At 34.9% G+C, this 12,040-nt stretch overlaps 1 protein-coding gene, 1 non-coding gene and 1 pseudogene across 2 annotated transcripts; 2 read left to right on the plus strand and 1 right to left on the minus strand.

The window, feature by feature from the left end:
• Nucleotides 1-12,040, plus strand: part of LOC140035510 (cytochrome P450 81Q32-like) — a 166,243-nt pseudogene that overhangs the window by 61,296 nt on the left and 92,907 nt on the right.
• TRNAI-AAU (transfer RNA isoleucine (anticodon AAU)) lies at nt 811-884 on the plus strand. The gene has a single exon. It is a non-coding gene; the product is annotated as a tRNA-Ile (tRNA).
• Nucleotides 1,795-3,175, minus strand: LOC113726221 (uncharacterized). The gene has a single exon (XM_027249817.2). The coding sequence runs from the start codon at nt 2,938-2,940 to the stop codon at nt 2,059-2,061; it is 882 nt and encodes a 293-aa protein (XP_027105618.1). The 5' UTR covers nt 2,941-3,175; the 3' UTR covers nt 1,795-2,058.

Here is a 12,040-nt window from a genome sequence, read left to right on the forward strand (position 1 = left end):
AATTTATTCCCTTTCTTCTTTTTTTTTAATTCTATTTCTTTTGTTTTAATTGGCATTCAAAGTGATCATATATTTTATTGTTATATGTTTTCAATTAGAATTTTATTATAAGTGAAAATTAATTCATTTAAAGTGACAACTTTTTTTTTATCAAAAAGATACTTTGCCACTTACAAGCTTTTAATGGAGGATAAATTAGTCATTTCATCAATTATTTGGATAGCGTAAATTTGCTTATTATTTTCTAGTTGACTATGGGTGTAAAGTGCCTATTAAAATAGTTTCGGATGCAAAATGCAAATAGTGTAATAGTTTCGCAAGGGTTTTCTGTACTTAACCCTTTATTTTATTGTTCGTATATGATCTTGTGCAACTGGAAAATAAAAGAGAGAACAAACTTCCTAATAAATAAAAAAAAGAAGTCTAAAGCATAAAGAACAAAGAAATCTATTTCCATCACATGGAAGAGGAACTTAGTTCAAACAAATATGATGATTTTCCTTCCTTCTTTCCAAAAAAAAATCAATTCATTGTGCGTAAATCTTAAGAACAAGATAGCTCATTGTATCCACTTTCTTTCTCTGTCATAAACCATTTTGAAACAAAAGGATTTCAATCACAAAAATGTTTGATCTACTTGCAACTAAAATATACTAAGACCTTACTGTTATTGTTGCTTAAATAAGGACAGTTCTCAATCCTCATAATAGATTACGAGATTCGGCTTTATCAGTTTCAGACAAGTTCCGTATTTGGTTTGGCTTAATATGAAAAGAGAAGACTTTAAACTCTCACAAGAGAGCGTCAACCGGCCTATTAGCTCAGTTGGTTAGAGCGTCGTGCTAATAACGCGAAGGTCGCAGGTTCGAGACCTGCATGGGCCACCACGTTTGTTTTTGGCCTCCGTACCCTCATATGAAATTACTTATTTACCCCTTTCTTTTGTCTTTTTCGGCCACCCCGTTATATCTATTTCCCCAGATATCGCCTTCAAATCTGTAAGGCCCCCAGAGCACCCAAATAATAAAATCCCCAAAAATGTCAATTAATACTAATAGCAACAAGTCTAAATCCGCCCTCCGGCTCCGCCCCAGCTTACATCTTTCCTTCATTATTTTCCTCCTATTCATCGTCCCCAAATCTGTCACCCCAATCCCAGAAACGACGTCGTCCACTAAAGCTTCGACTCGCGGAAGCATCCGAGATTGCACTGATGTGGGGTCAAGATCGGAGTGCTCGTTGAACGCCAAATGCAGGTGGTGCCGCAGCGACACCATCGATGACTTCTGCTTCTCCAAATCTAATGCCTTGCGGTTGCCCTCCCAAGTCTTCACTTGCGATTGAATTTCGGTTGCCAATTGTTTCATTTTGGTGATTAACCGGTTGTTTCGATTCTTGTCCTTGTTGTTGTTGTTGTAGTATTTTTCCACCAAATTTTGGAATTTCTTCCTTTTTCTGGGGAAAAAAAAATTCCCTTTGTCCAGCGTTTTTTCGCTTTGAGATGGAATTTTTCTGCTTCCTGTTGAACCTTTTTCTTCAATTCCTCGTTAATGCAGTTGTATTGTCCTTCTAGAAAAGGACTCGCTAATTCGATTTTTTTTTTTTTTTTTTTTTTTTTTTTTACTCTGGGCAGTAAAGTTGAAGGCTTTTTGTACTGCCAATTAAAGAGAGAGAGAGAGCCAAAAAAAAAAAAAAAAAAAAAGGGAAAGAAAGCAAAAAGTTGCAAATGGGCTTTCAGCCGGAAGTCTGAAAAGTGTTTTTTTTTTTGAAGCTAAAGAGGGTTTGGAAAAGATGTAGAAAACAGAAGTCTAAGGTAAAACTAAAAATTTGGAGACTCGCTTACACAATGAAGCTGCTTTTGCAATTCAACTCTAAACTCTGAAGAACAGGAAAACAGAAGTCTAAGGTGAAACTAAAAATTCTGAGTTTGTAAACTGTGCTACTCTGCTGTTCTGTTTCTTAATTAATGCAGTTGAACGAAGTATATGTTCGACAACGTGTGCTCTGGAAACAAAGACTAAGATGGAAAAAATAAATACTAACATTTCTACTTCTTTGTCATGTTGTCCCTCCTGCGAATTGAGATACATAATTTTTGACAGCATCTCTAGTGTCCTCAACTTCATCCAACTTCTCAAAAAACTGAATTAAATTCTTCAGCTCCCCATCTCCGAGATCATCAATAAACGGGAGAATCGGCAAGGCATTATCAGGCTGAAAAACATACGAATTCGGATTATCATCAACAATCACAACCCTTTTCAAATCCCTTCCCAGCTCGGACAAATCTTTCACAAACTTCCCATCCAGTTCTTTGCACGAATCTCGGTACAATCTGTGGGAAACCAAACCCTTTCCATCAATTCTGTCGAGCACTTGGGAAGCATACTCCTCAATTCCAGCTGTGAACACCACAATCTCAAATTTATTACTCAGGAACTCCAAAAATTCTTCCACAAATGGCCTCTTTAACACGAAGAAATCCACTCTTTCTCCATCTATCATCGGCCTAACTATGAAATCATACTTTTCTGGAGCAGGGCTCGGCTGGGAATGCACCAGAGTCTCGTCCAAATCAAGAAAGACAGTCTTTTTCTCTGGCGAAACCGGTGGTGGAAGTGCAGATCCTTTTTCGTCATCAAACAGAGCCCTTCTGATGCTACTTTCGGGATCTGCAGAACCCTTTTGAAGTAACTGATACCCCCGTTTTCTTGGGCTCTTCTTCTTAATTGGGGTGGCAATGCGCGCTAATTTGGAGAAAATCTTGATGAGGCGGCGGTGGCAAGTGTAAATGGACTTGTTAATCGAAGCAACCACCACTGAAGCAGCGGCGGAGGCATTCTTTACGGGGGATTTTTTCCGGCGTTGGTGGCTGTGGTGACGGTGGCGCGGATTTTTTATGGACTTTGTTGGGGTTTTCTTCACAATCTTGGACACCATTTTTGTTGAATTTCGTGGAGAAGATCCAGAAATCAAGACGAAAGGGGAAAGGAAGAGTGGTTAATTGATGCGGTTTTTAGTGGGGGAAAGGAGTATATGGGGGAACGTGGAGAGAATAGGGTGGGGAGTTTTTAAAATTTTGCCGTTGCAACGGTCGAATTAGTCCGTCCAGCTTGATTGGATATCTAAAAACAAAAAGGTACGTGTACGTTGCTCAAAACAGCAGGCTGAAGCCATCCAAATTTCAAAACAATGTGAAGGAAAAAAGAGATGAGAAAAGAAGAGCACGAACTAAATACATTTACATTCGAACTTTATACGATGTTAGTACTCTAGGAGTCAAGTACTAGTTCAAAATCATTTGCCGGGAATGGATAACTTTTGGATATAGACTAGTGTTGTTTTAACAAAAAAAAAAAAAAAAATAGATGAAGTAGAAGAAGGAAATAGAAAACCACTGGGCCCTCAGTGGCCATCACATTTCAGTGGCTTGTTTTCAAAAAATCCAGGCGGGTGTGCTGTACACCCGTTTGGTCCGGTGATGATTCAGTCCCCTCCGATTTATTCATGAGCCTCCTTAGGCTTGCCCCCTTCCCCTTAGTATAGGATAGATTAGGTTTATCGTCTCCGACAAAAAAGAAGAAGAAGGAAATAGAATATTCCCTTAACACGTTTTATGACTATTTTTTCGCAGCAACAGATCTTCTGTTACACAATGGGTGTAACATTCATGTTATACAATAGTTGTAACATCACTGGAATATATTGACACTCATCATCTTTAAATTATGGATTAATGGTTTTTACACCGACAATGTATAGATGAATGATAATTATGTAAAATTTGAATTTGAAATTCAACTTTACATACATGTCATGAATTCAACAATGATAATATATACACTGTCTCTGTATATAAGATTTATTCTTAAATTATACACTAATTAAGTTAAAATCTTAAAAAGAACTAACGTTAGTGTGTCAACAAGTCCTACACATTAGTATGTTTTGGGCTTTGAGACGCAAGTGAGCCAACCCAAGGCCTACAACGTGAACTTTGTGGCCACGGCATTAGTGTGGGAAAAGGTCTTTTGGACCTTGCTGCTGCTGATCCCAGGATGTTTCTAATTTTGTTTCAGGGTTCAGTTTGATGCAACACTTCTCACTAAACAAAGATCAAAATCTACACAAAAAAAAAAAAAAAAAAAATCATTCTGATTAACCAACCCAGTGAACACTCACAAGCCATGAAACCCTGAATACTCAGCCATATTTTATGAACCGAGGTCATTCAATGCAAAATAATCTCAATAAAGTAAAGTAAAGTTTGTTTCTATACAGTAGTGGTATTGGCACAATTTTACAATTCTCACACAAACACCTTAACATCTGTGCCATACAATATTGGTTAAGTAGAACGTCGAGAAACTAATTTGAAGTATTATTATAGGCAAAGGCACAGAAAGTTAAGAATTAGTAAAGCAACTTTCTTATGAGTTGTGGAAAAACTCAAAAAAGTAAAAGTCGGGGGGGGGGGGGGTCATCTCATTGCCTGCCACTTCGAACATTAAAGCAACCGCCAAATCTTTCTGAGCTCCATGAATTAGGGAAGGAAGACATCGCAAACTAAGGTGGAACGAGCAAAAACATCATTCCATTTGGTTTTGAAATTAATTAATCTGAAACGTAATAATAAACATATCTCCTGTCTCGAAAGTTAAGATGCTTTTCAAGTATATTCCCCTAAATAGCCATATGGTTGGAAAACACTCACTGGAGGAATAGCCTCCGTGTGAAAATGGCAGAATATTGGGAACAGATGAAGACTTGAAGAATACTAACGACTCAGAAAGACATGCAAGTGGGATCGGTAAATAAAGTTGATAGATAGTGGAACACCGGAAGTACAAAGAGTTAGTACCAGTTGATATTGATAATTTTGACTGATTAGAAGCTCTAAAACATCCACCAAATAGTAATATAGTTTGGGAGCTGGGGACTTGGGGCTGAGTTGAGTTGCATTTTGCATGCCAGTTGAATTAGGGTTGCATGCTCGATCGATTGGGTTGAAATCATCATTACTATATGTTGGAGGGCTTTATGACATTTCTTGCTCTTTTTTGTTGGTAGAGTTTACCTTTTCTAGATGGTTTTTTTTTTTTTGGGTAAGACCTTTTCTAGATGGTTAATAAACGTGTAGTACTTGTCAATTTCAACCTTTTTCCCCCTCCTTGAAAAAGTGATTTCTAAGAATGAACTGTTAAATCCCATGATTCAATAATAAAAAAAAAACCGTTAAATCCCATGATTCAGTTTTATTAAGGTAAAATTGATATCATCTATGATGTGAAAAATCTTGACAACATTTATGTGCTAAAAGAAATGGTGAAGCATACCAATTACACAACTCTAGTATAGAGCTTTGATCTCGTAAGAAGTTAAAAATAAAAAGGAACTTGAAGTTATCATTTATTGTATAGATATTCTATAAAAAAGTTAAAAAAATATATATATATATAGAAACATAGTTTTACTAAATAGATAAATTGATTTAAAAAGGGAAAGTACGATTGCATTAAACAACTTAATAGGCGAAACAAATATCAAATTAATCACTTATTACATTTCTTAATAATGCCATACGTCATGAAATTAGAGCCTGTGAATTGTCCTAAAACAGTCAAAGCGTCTGGAGACACAAGCACCTAAGTGATTCCAAAATGTACAGCTACTTTGCCGTCAACGTACGCCAACATTTTGGTCACCCCTGGCAGATTTTAAATGTGGATTCTTCTTGGTTTCACACTACTCTTTCTCACTAACAATTCCCATTTTCATTAGACCTTTGGTTCATTAAAAGGGAGCATACAAGTCAACATGGTTACAAATTTTTGGATACAATTGAAAAGAAAAAAGCTATATTCACAGAGGGGCAAGATGGCTTGGATATTTGTTTACCATTGGGAATGATATGAAGTGTAGATTAGAACTAAACAAGCATGCATATTTAACAACCGCTAACAAAACATTATTAAATAAGTCTCAGTTATCTATTGATTGAGAATCAATCAAAATTGTATGATTTTGGACTTTTCTTCTCTCTACGTGCTGCTTCATAGCGCAGCATTGTAGCTTGAAGCCTTCAAGGATGATTTTTTTTTTATTCATGTATGGAATATGAGGTTTGGGTGAGCACAGGCTATGTTTTCAGACTCGGACCGAGACTCGACTCGGTCGAGGTCAGGGGTCAATAGATTCGACCGGAGTCGATAGGGGGTTGACCCGGATGACGTCATATATATATATATATATATATACCTGCAAATCAAATTTACAAAATATAACAAAAGAACCCAATCATCTAAATTTATATCCAATTCATCAAACAATTCACCTATAATAATAGATTCAAAAGCCTGAATAACAATTTTATAGCTCCAAAAGATAATACAGTACGTGGTCTTCAACATTGTCACAATTCAACTTCGATTCAATTTTCCAATTAAAATGATAAGTTATATAAAACCTTCCCCAACAGAGTTTAAACACAATGGAATATCAAGTTTTCAAAAAAAATTGACCCGGCGAAGAAGGGAGGAGGAGAAATATGGCAACGAGCAGGACAACATAAAATGTCCTATATAAATGATTGTTATGCAATTCAGACAAATTCATGTGAGTGGCCCCATAAATAGCGATACCTGATAGCAGCAAGAAGTTTATTAAGGTGTTTGAAAGTTTTTGATTTAATAGGAATACAAAACCATTGACTGAGTAACCACATATACACCAGACATCAAAAAGAAACAATTATTTATATTCATCAGTATAACCCAAAAAACAATACTAATCAAATAAGCTACTTCAAACAAAGGTTTTAGCTAAATATCATGAATGGCCAGAATACTGGGTAAATAATCAAACACTGAATTTAGTTGTCAAATAAGCATTAAATATTTAAATTAAGCTCAACAATTTTCACAAAATAACCACAATCAAGTAACGAAGTAATACATGCAGAGGATAAAAAGGTTAACAACAAAGTTTTACACCAAAAAAAAAGGAAATAGATTTATGAAAAGTGAAAAAGAAAAAAAATGGAATCTGGGTCGTGCAGCCAATGAACAAGGACTACCCACCTCAAACCAGAAACTGTGTGTATTTGCCTCAACTGAACTAATTCACTAGCTGCCACTGAAGGTGGTCTCTCTTCCTCAACAAGCCTTTCATTCCGCAGGAATCAGCCCCTGAGTAGTGACTGAAGTAAAATACATAAATCTCAGGTTTTCAAGAATCTGCGTCGAAACTCAAGTCCTTCATAGGCGCTTTCCAGTTAACAGACAAACATGTCCATTACATGGTGAATCTCAAGTGACAACGGTGGAGGCTTTTAGAGTTTGGGTTATTGGAGCTGAAGAAGAAAGAAAGAAAACGACGGAAAGAGAAGCAGAGGAGCTGACCCAAGAGTTTTGTTAATTTCGTTTGATTTTTTTGGTTGGTTAGTCAAACTTTTGATTGAAAACATAAGGCCGAAAAAGGAAAAAAAAAAATCGGGATTGATCAAATTATCCGGTTCACCGGTCAAACCCGGTTTATGACCGGATTTGACCAAATTTTTAATACCCGAGTTTCTTAACTAACTCGGACCGGATGCTTGGCCGGTTCCTGGTCGACCCGACCGGTCCGGTTCGATCTAAAAACATAGAGCGCAGGTATAATTCATGGACAAATGAGGTCAACTCGATCCACAGCGTAAAAGGTTTGAAACGAGTAGTCCAAATCGAACAATTAGCATTTGGCTTTGATTTAGACCGTCAATTGCATAGTACAACCATGATTTAGACCATCAGCACAAGGCTGTAAACAGATTGAATTTTTAGCGAACAATTTTAAGTCAATTCATTAAGGGTTCGACTTAATTTCAATTTTTAACGAACGTGAACTCAAATTTAAACAAGAATAGGATTCGATTAAATTGAGTATCGAATCAAATTTGAACTTGTATATATTCGCTCATTAAGATTTGATTAGGCTCGATTAACTTTTTATATAATATATTTATTGATATTTCATATAAAATTACACATTATTTTATTATACTAATATTACATATGTATTATTTATATAATTACTAAAAAATTTAAATAAAAATTCAAGTTAAACTTTAGACTATTAACTGTTAAATTGAATAGAACTCGAGTTGAAATTTAAAATTTCGAATCAAGCCTGATGGTTCACATGTTTGATTCAATTCAATTTGTTTACTAGACCCGTTCAACCATGCACATGCTGGGACAAACTTTTCAAAGTTTGTGGCCCATTCCCAGCCATTTTGTCTCCTACTAAGCCCTATAGAGGAGCTAAGACCCGATCGTTGAAATATAAACTTAGATATAATTTCCTTCGATGTTCTCATGCACAATAGAGGATAAACCTGAATTTGACTCGTATTTGCATTCTTGTGTGTGTGAATAGAAAATATAGGAACAAACTTTTCTTCAAAATTTTCTCCTAGGCTTCGAAACTGATGCACAAAATTCACAATCTCGAACAAATTCTGGTACTGGAAAAAAAAAAGAACAAATTCTGGTAAGAAATATTTCATATTCTGCTCTTCGGTTACTTCATAGTAGCCATCAGATTCTTCCTCAAGTCAGGTGTCGTACATGTTGTATGTGATTAATCAGTATTCACTTGGAAAAGGCATTAAGAACATATATATATATATCTTTTTAATTTGAGTCTTCTAATACAATTATAGCTAACTGGTTAACAAATAAAAAAAAAAAAAAGAGCACAATTGATTAATTAACAATATGTTAAAAGCCAGCATAATTGGGATTACAGCAAGACAGTGGAATATATTTTTGGGACTTCTAAGTATTTGACATTTCTGGTGTGGTTTCAATTTATCAGTCGCAAAAGGGCAGAAATATTGAACTAGATAGAAAGACGTGATCATTGCACTCAAGAAATGTAGTTAATTGTACCAAAAAAAAAAGTATTACACTAGAGAAACAATACTGCAATCGATAGAGATAATCATTGTAGTTCGAGACTTTAAAAGAAAGCAATTTTATACTTCGGACAAAAACTGTTTTTTTTTTTTTTTTTGGGAAAATTTGGAGAATTGGAATAGGAAGACTGAAAGTTCATATGAAGGGTATAAGTTTTGAGAAATTTGCGAATAAGGTATCTGTTACTATTCATAAATTAAAATACCTAGTAAATTATCGCTAAATTACTAATTACGTTCCCAATAATGTGCACTTAATTGAATAGAAATATGAATAGAAATAATGTGCACCTTAAAGAATAAATATGCACCCATGTATCCAAATATACGAATGTAAATCAATATATGTGCACATATGTATATTCAAATGTGAAGATATGATGTATGTGCAAATACAAGTACGAATATCTGCATATAAGGGTAATTTGGTTATTTTGCTTGCAAGGCATTTTCTTTCTACAATTCAAGAACATTAACGCATACCCCATTTTCTTTCTACAATTCGAGTTGATAATATTTTGTAATAATACCGAGCTCATTCAACTAAAATAATCTCAACAAAGTTGGTTTCTATACAGTAGTGGCAAAAGAGAATTCATACACAAACATTTTAACATCTGTGCTGCATATTTGTCAAGTAGAATTTCGAGAGACTTATTCGAAAATGTACCATAAACTGGAAGATACTCGTAAAATTTCTTTCATGCCAAGACTATTCGAAACCATTAGTAATGAATATTAATAAGCATAAACTTGAATAGAAGCCTACAAACTAGTATAATTAGCAGTTACTAATTGCACGAGCAATTGGTTACAGTTAGTGTTGTCATTATTACAGGCAAAGGCACACAAAGACCATGATTATTCTTAATTAAACAGTAAAGTACAACAAAAGGTAATTATTGGGGTTGACTTAGTGGTTAGATGGGGGTTCTTCGAGTTTTCTCTACTGTTAGATTAAGAGTTCAAATCCTAAAACTAGCAATTGGGAATTGAAAAGATAAGAAGGATGTGGGGAGAGAAGGTAGGGTTCAAAAAATAAGTACGACAGAAGGTGAAGCAATTTTCTTGTTAGTTGTGGAAAAGTAAAACCCAGGGGGGTCATTGCCTGCCACTTAGAATATTGAAGCAACCATTAAATCTGAGCTCCATGTAATCGGGGAGGAGATTATTTTGGTCTTATCATAAGCCTGTATACTACAGTCTACAAGCGGATTTTCATACAAGCCTCAATTTTCTAGTAATTAATGCAGGCAGCTTGGTACAATTGAATGTAATTTCTGAAGATCTCCTTTGAGAAAGTCTTATTTTTGTTCTTCATTAATCTGGTTCATAAGATTACAAGCAACCCAGCCACAATAGTAGGATCAGTACAAATAAACTACAACCCGACATTTTAGTACAGTTTAGTAACATTGCAAACTGATTCGTTAATGATAAAATGAGCACTAGCACTCCGTTTGGCTTTGAACCCAAGGCCTACAATTGAACAAGAAATTGATTAATCTGAAACATTATGAATAATCTTCTGTCTCTGAAGTTCAAAGGCTTTTCAAGTATTCCTCCAAACAGCCATATAATTTCCATTTTCCAATCATACTCACTGGAGGAAAACCCGTGTGAAAACGCCAGATTAGAAGAATATTTGGAACAGTTAAAGTTTCAATGTTGCTAATGACTCAGAAAGACATGCGAGTGGGATCAGTAAATAAAGTTCATGGATAGTTGAAGACATGAAGTAGAAAAGGTTAGTAAAGATTGCTAATTTTGACTGATTAGAGGGTCCAAAAGATATGCTAAATAGTAAATAGTGGGCAGTTGGGGTTGAGGGATTGAGTTGGGTTTTGCATGCCAGTTGAATTAGGGTGTCATGCGCAATTCAGTTGAAATCATCATTGCTATGCATATATATTGGGAGCATGATTTGGTTATAATGGTGACAGTCTTGAGCTTTATGACATTTGTTGCTCTTTAATTTGTTGTTGTTAGTGTCTTTATCTTTTCTAGATGGTTAACTTGCAGTGCTTGTCAAGTTCAAGCTCTTGCTCTTTTTTTTTCCAACTTTTTGTGAAAGTTCTTTCTGAGGAATAAACTAATAAACGTCATTATTCCATAAGATAGACTCATGCAAGAGAAAAAACATTTTTTTTTTGCTAAATTGATACTATCTATAATGTGAAAAATCTTGAAAAAGTCAGTATACTAAAAGAATTGGTGAAGATTACTCATAAAAGTGTTATTTAACCCCAATATAGACCTTTCATCTCATATCATAAAAACAAAAAAAAAGTATTGAAGTATACTTATCGTATGTATATTTGTAAATTTAAAAGTCCATGGAAACAAATTTTACTAATTAAAGCTTTACAAATAGATAAAAAGATTTAATTTGAAGAGGAAAACATACATGTTAAACAACAAAATAAGGATTACAAATATCGAATTATTAACTTACATTTCCTAGTAGTGCGGCGCCGCACCATAGGAAATTGAGCAGAAAACTACTTATAATAGCTTAGTAATCTTTAATTCCAAACGTATAGGATGTAATATAATTCATTGAGACCAAAAAAAAAGAAGGAAACTGTATTTCATACAACAGAAAAAAAAAATTGTACATTTACCAAAAAAAAAAGAAAAAAAAATCAGGGTCTACATGATCAATAGCCTCGATTAATACATTGATATGTTTGTACTCCTTGTATTACCTTTGATAAATAAATTACCAGTTTCTATGGAACACTGTGGTTGCATTTTATATACCCTCCAAAATAGTAAAACGTCCAATTTACTACTACAAGAAATGGAAAATGACTATAATTAGAGGCTGCGTGAATTGTCTTAAAATGGTCAAAATTTCTGAAGGCAGACACAGCTTCTAAAGGCCATTCAAAAAGGTGCAACTTCGCCGGCGACGGCTACTCTGGGATCACGGAATCCTTGAGATAGCCCGGCCACCTCCAAAGCAGAATCCTATGTGAATTGATCTTTCATTGGTTTCACACCTTCGCAACGAACAAGTCAACTAAAGAACAGTTCATGCGCTAATGCTTACGATCTTTGGATGCAATTGTAAGGAAAGAG

The sequence above is a fragment of the Coffea arabica genome, chromosome 2c (assembly GCF_036785885.1).
Source record: "Coffea arabica cultivar ET-39 chromosome 2c, Coffea Arabica ET-39 HiFi, whole genome shotgun sequence".
Classification (NCBI taxonomy): domain Eukaryota; kingdom Viridiplantae; phylum Streptophyta; class Magnoliopsida; order Gentianales; family Rubiaceae; genus Coffea; species Coffea arabica.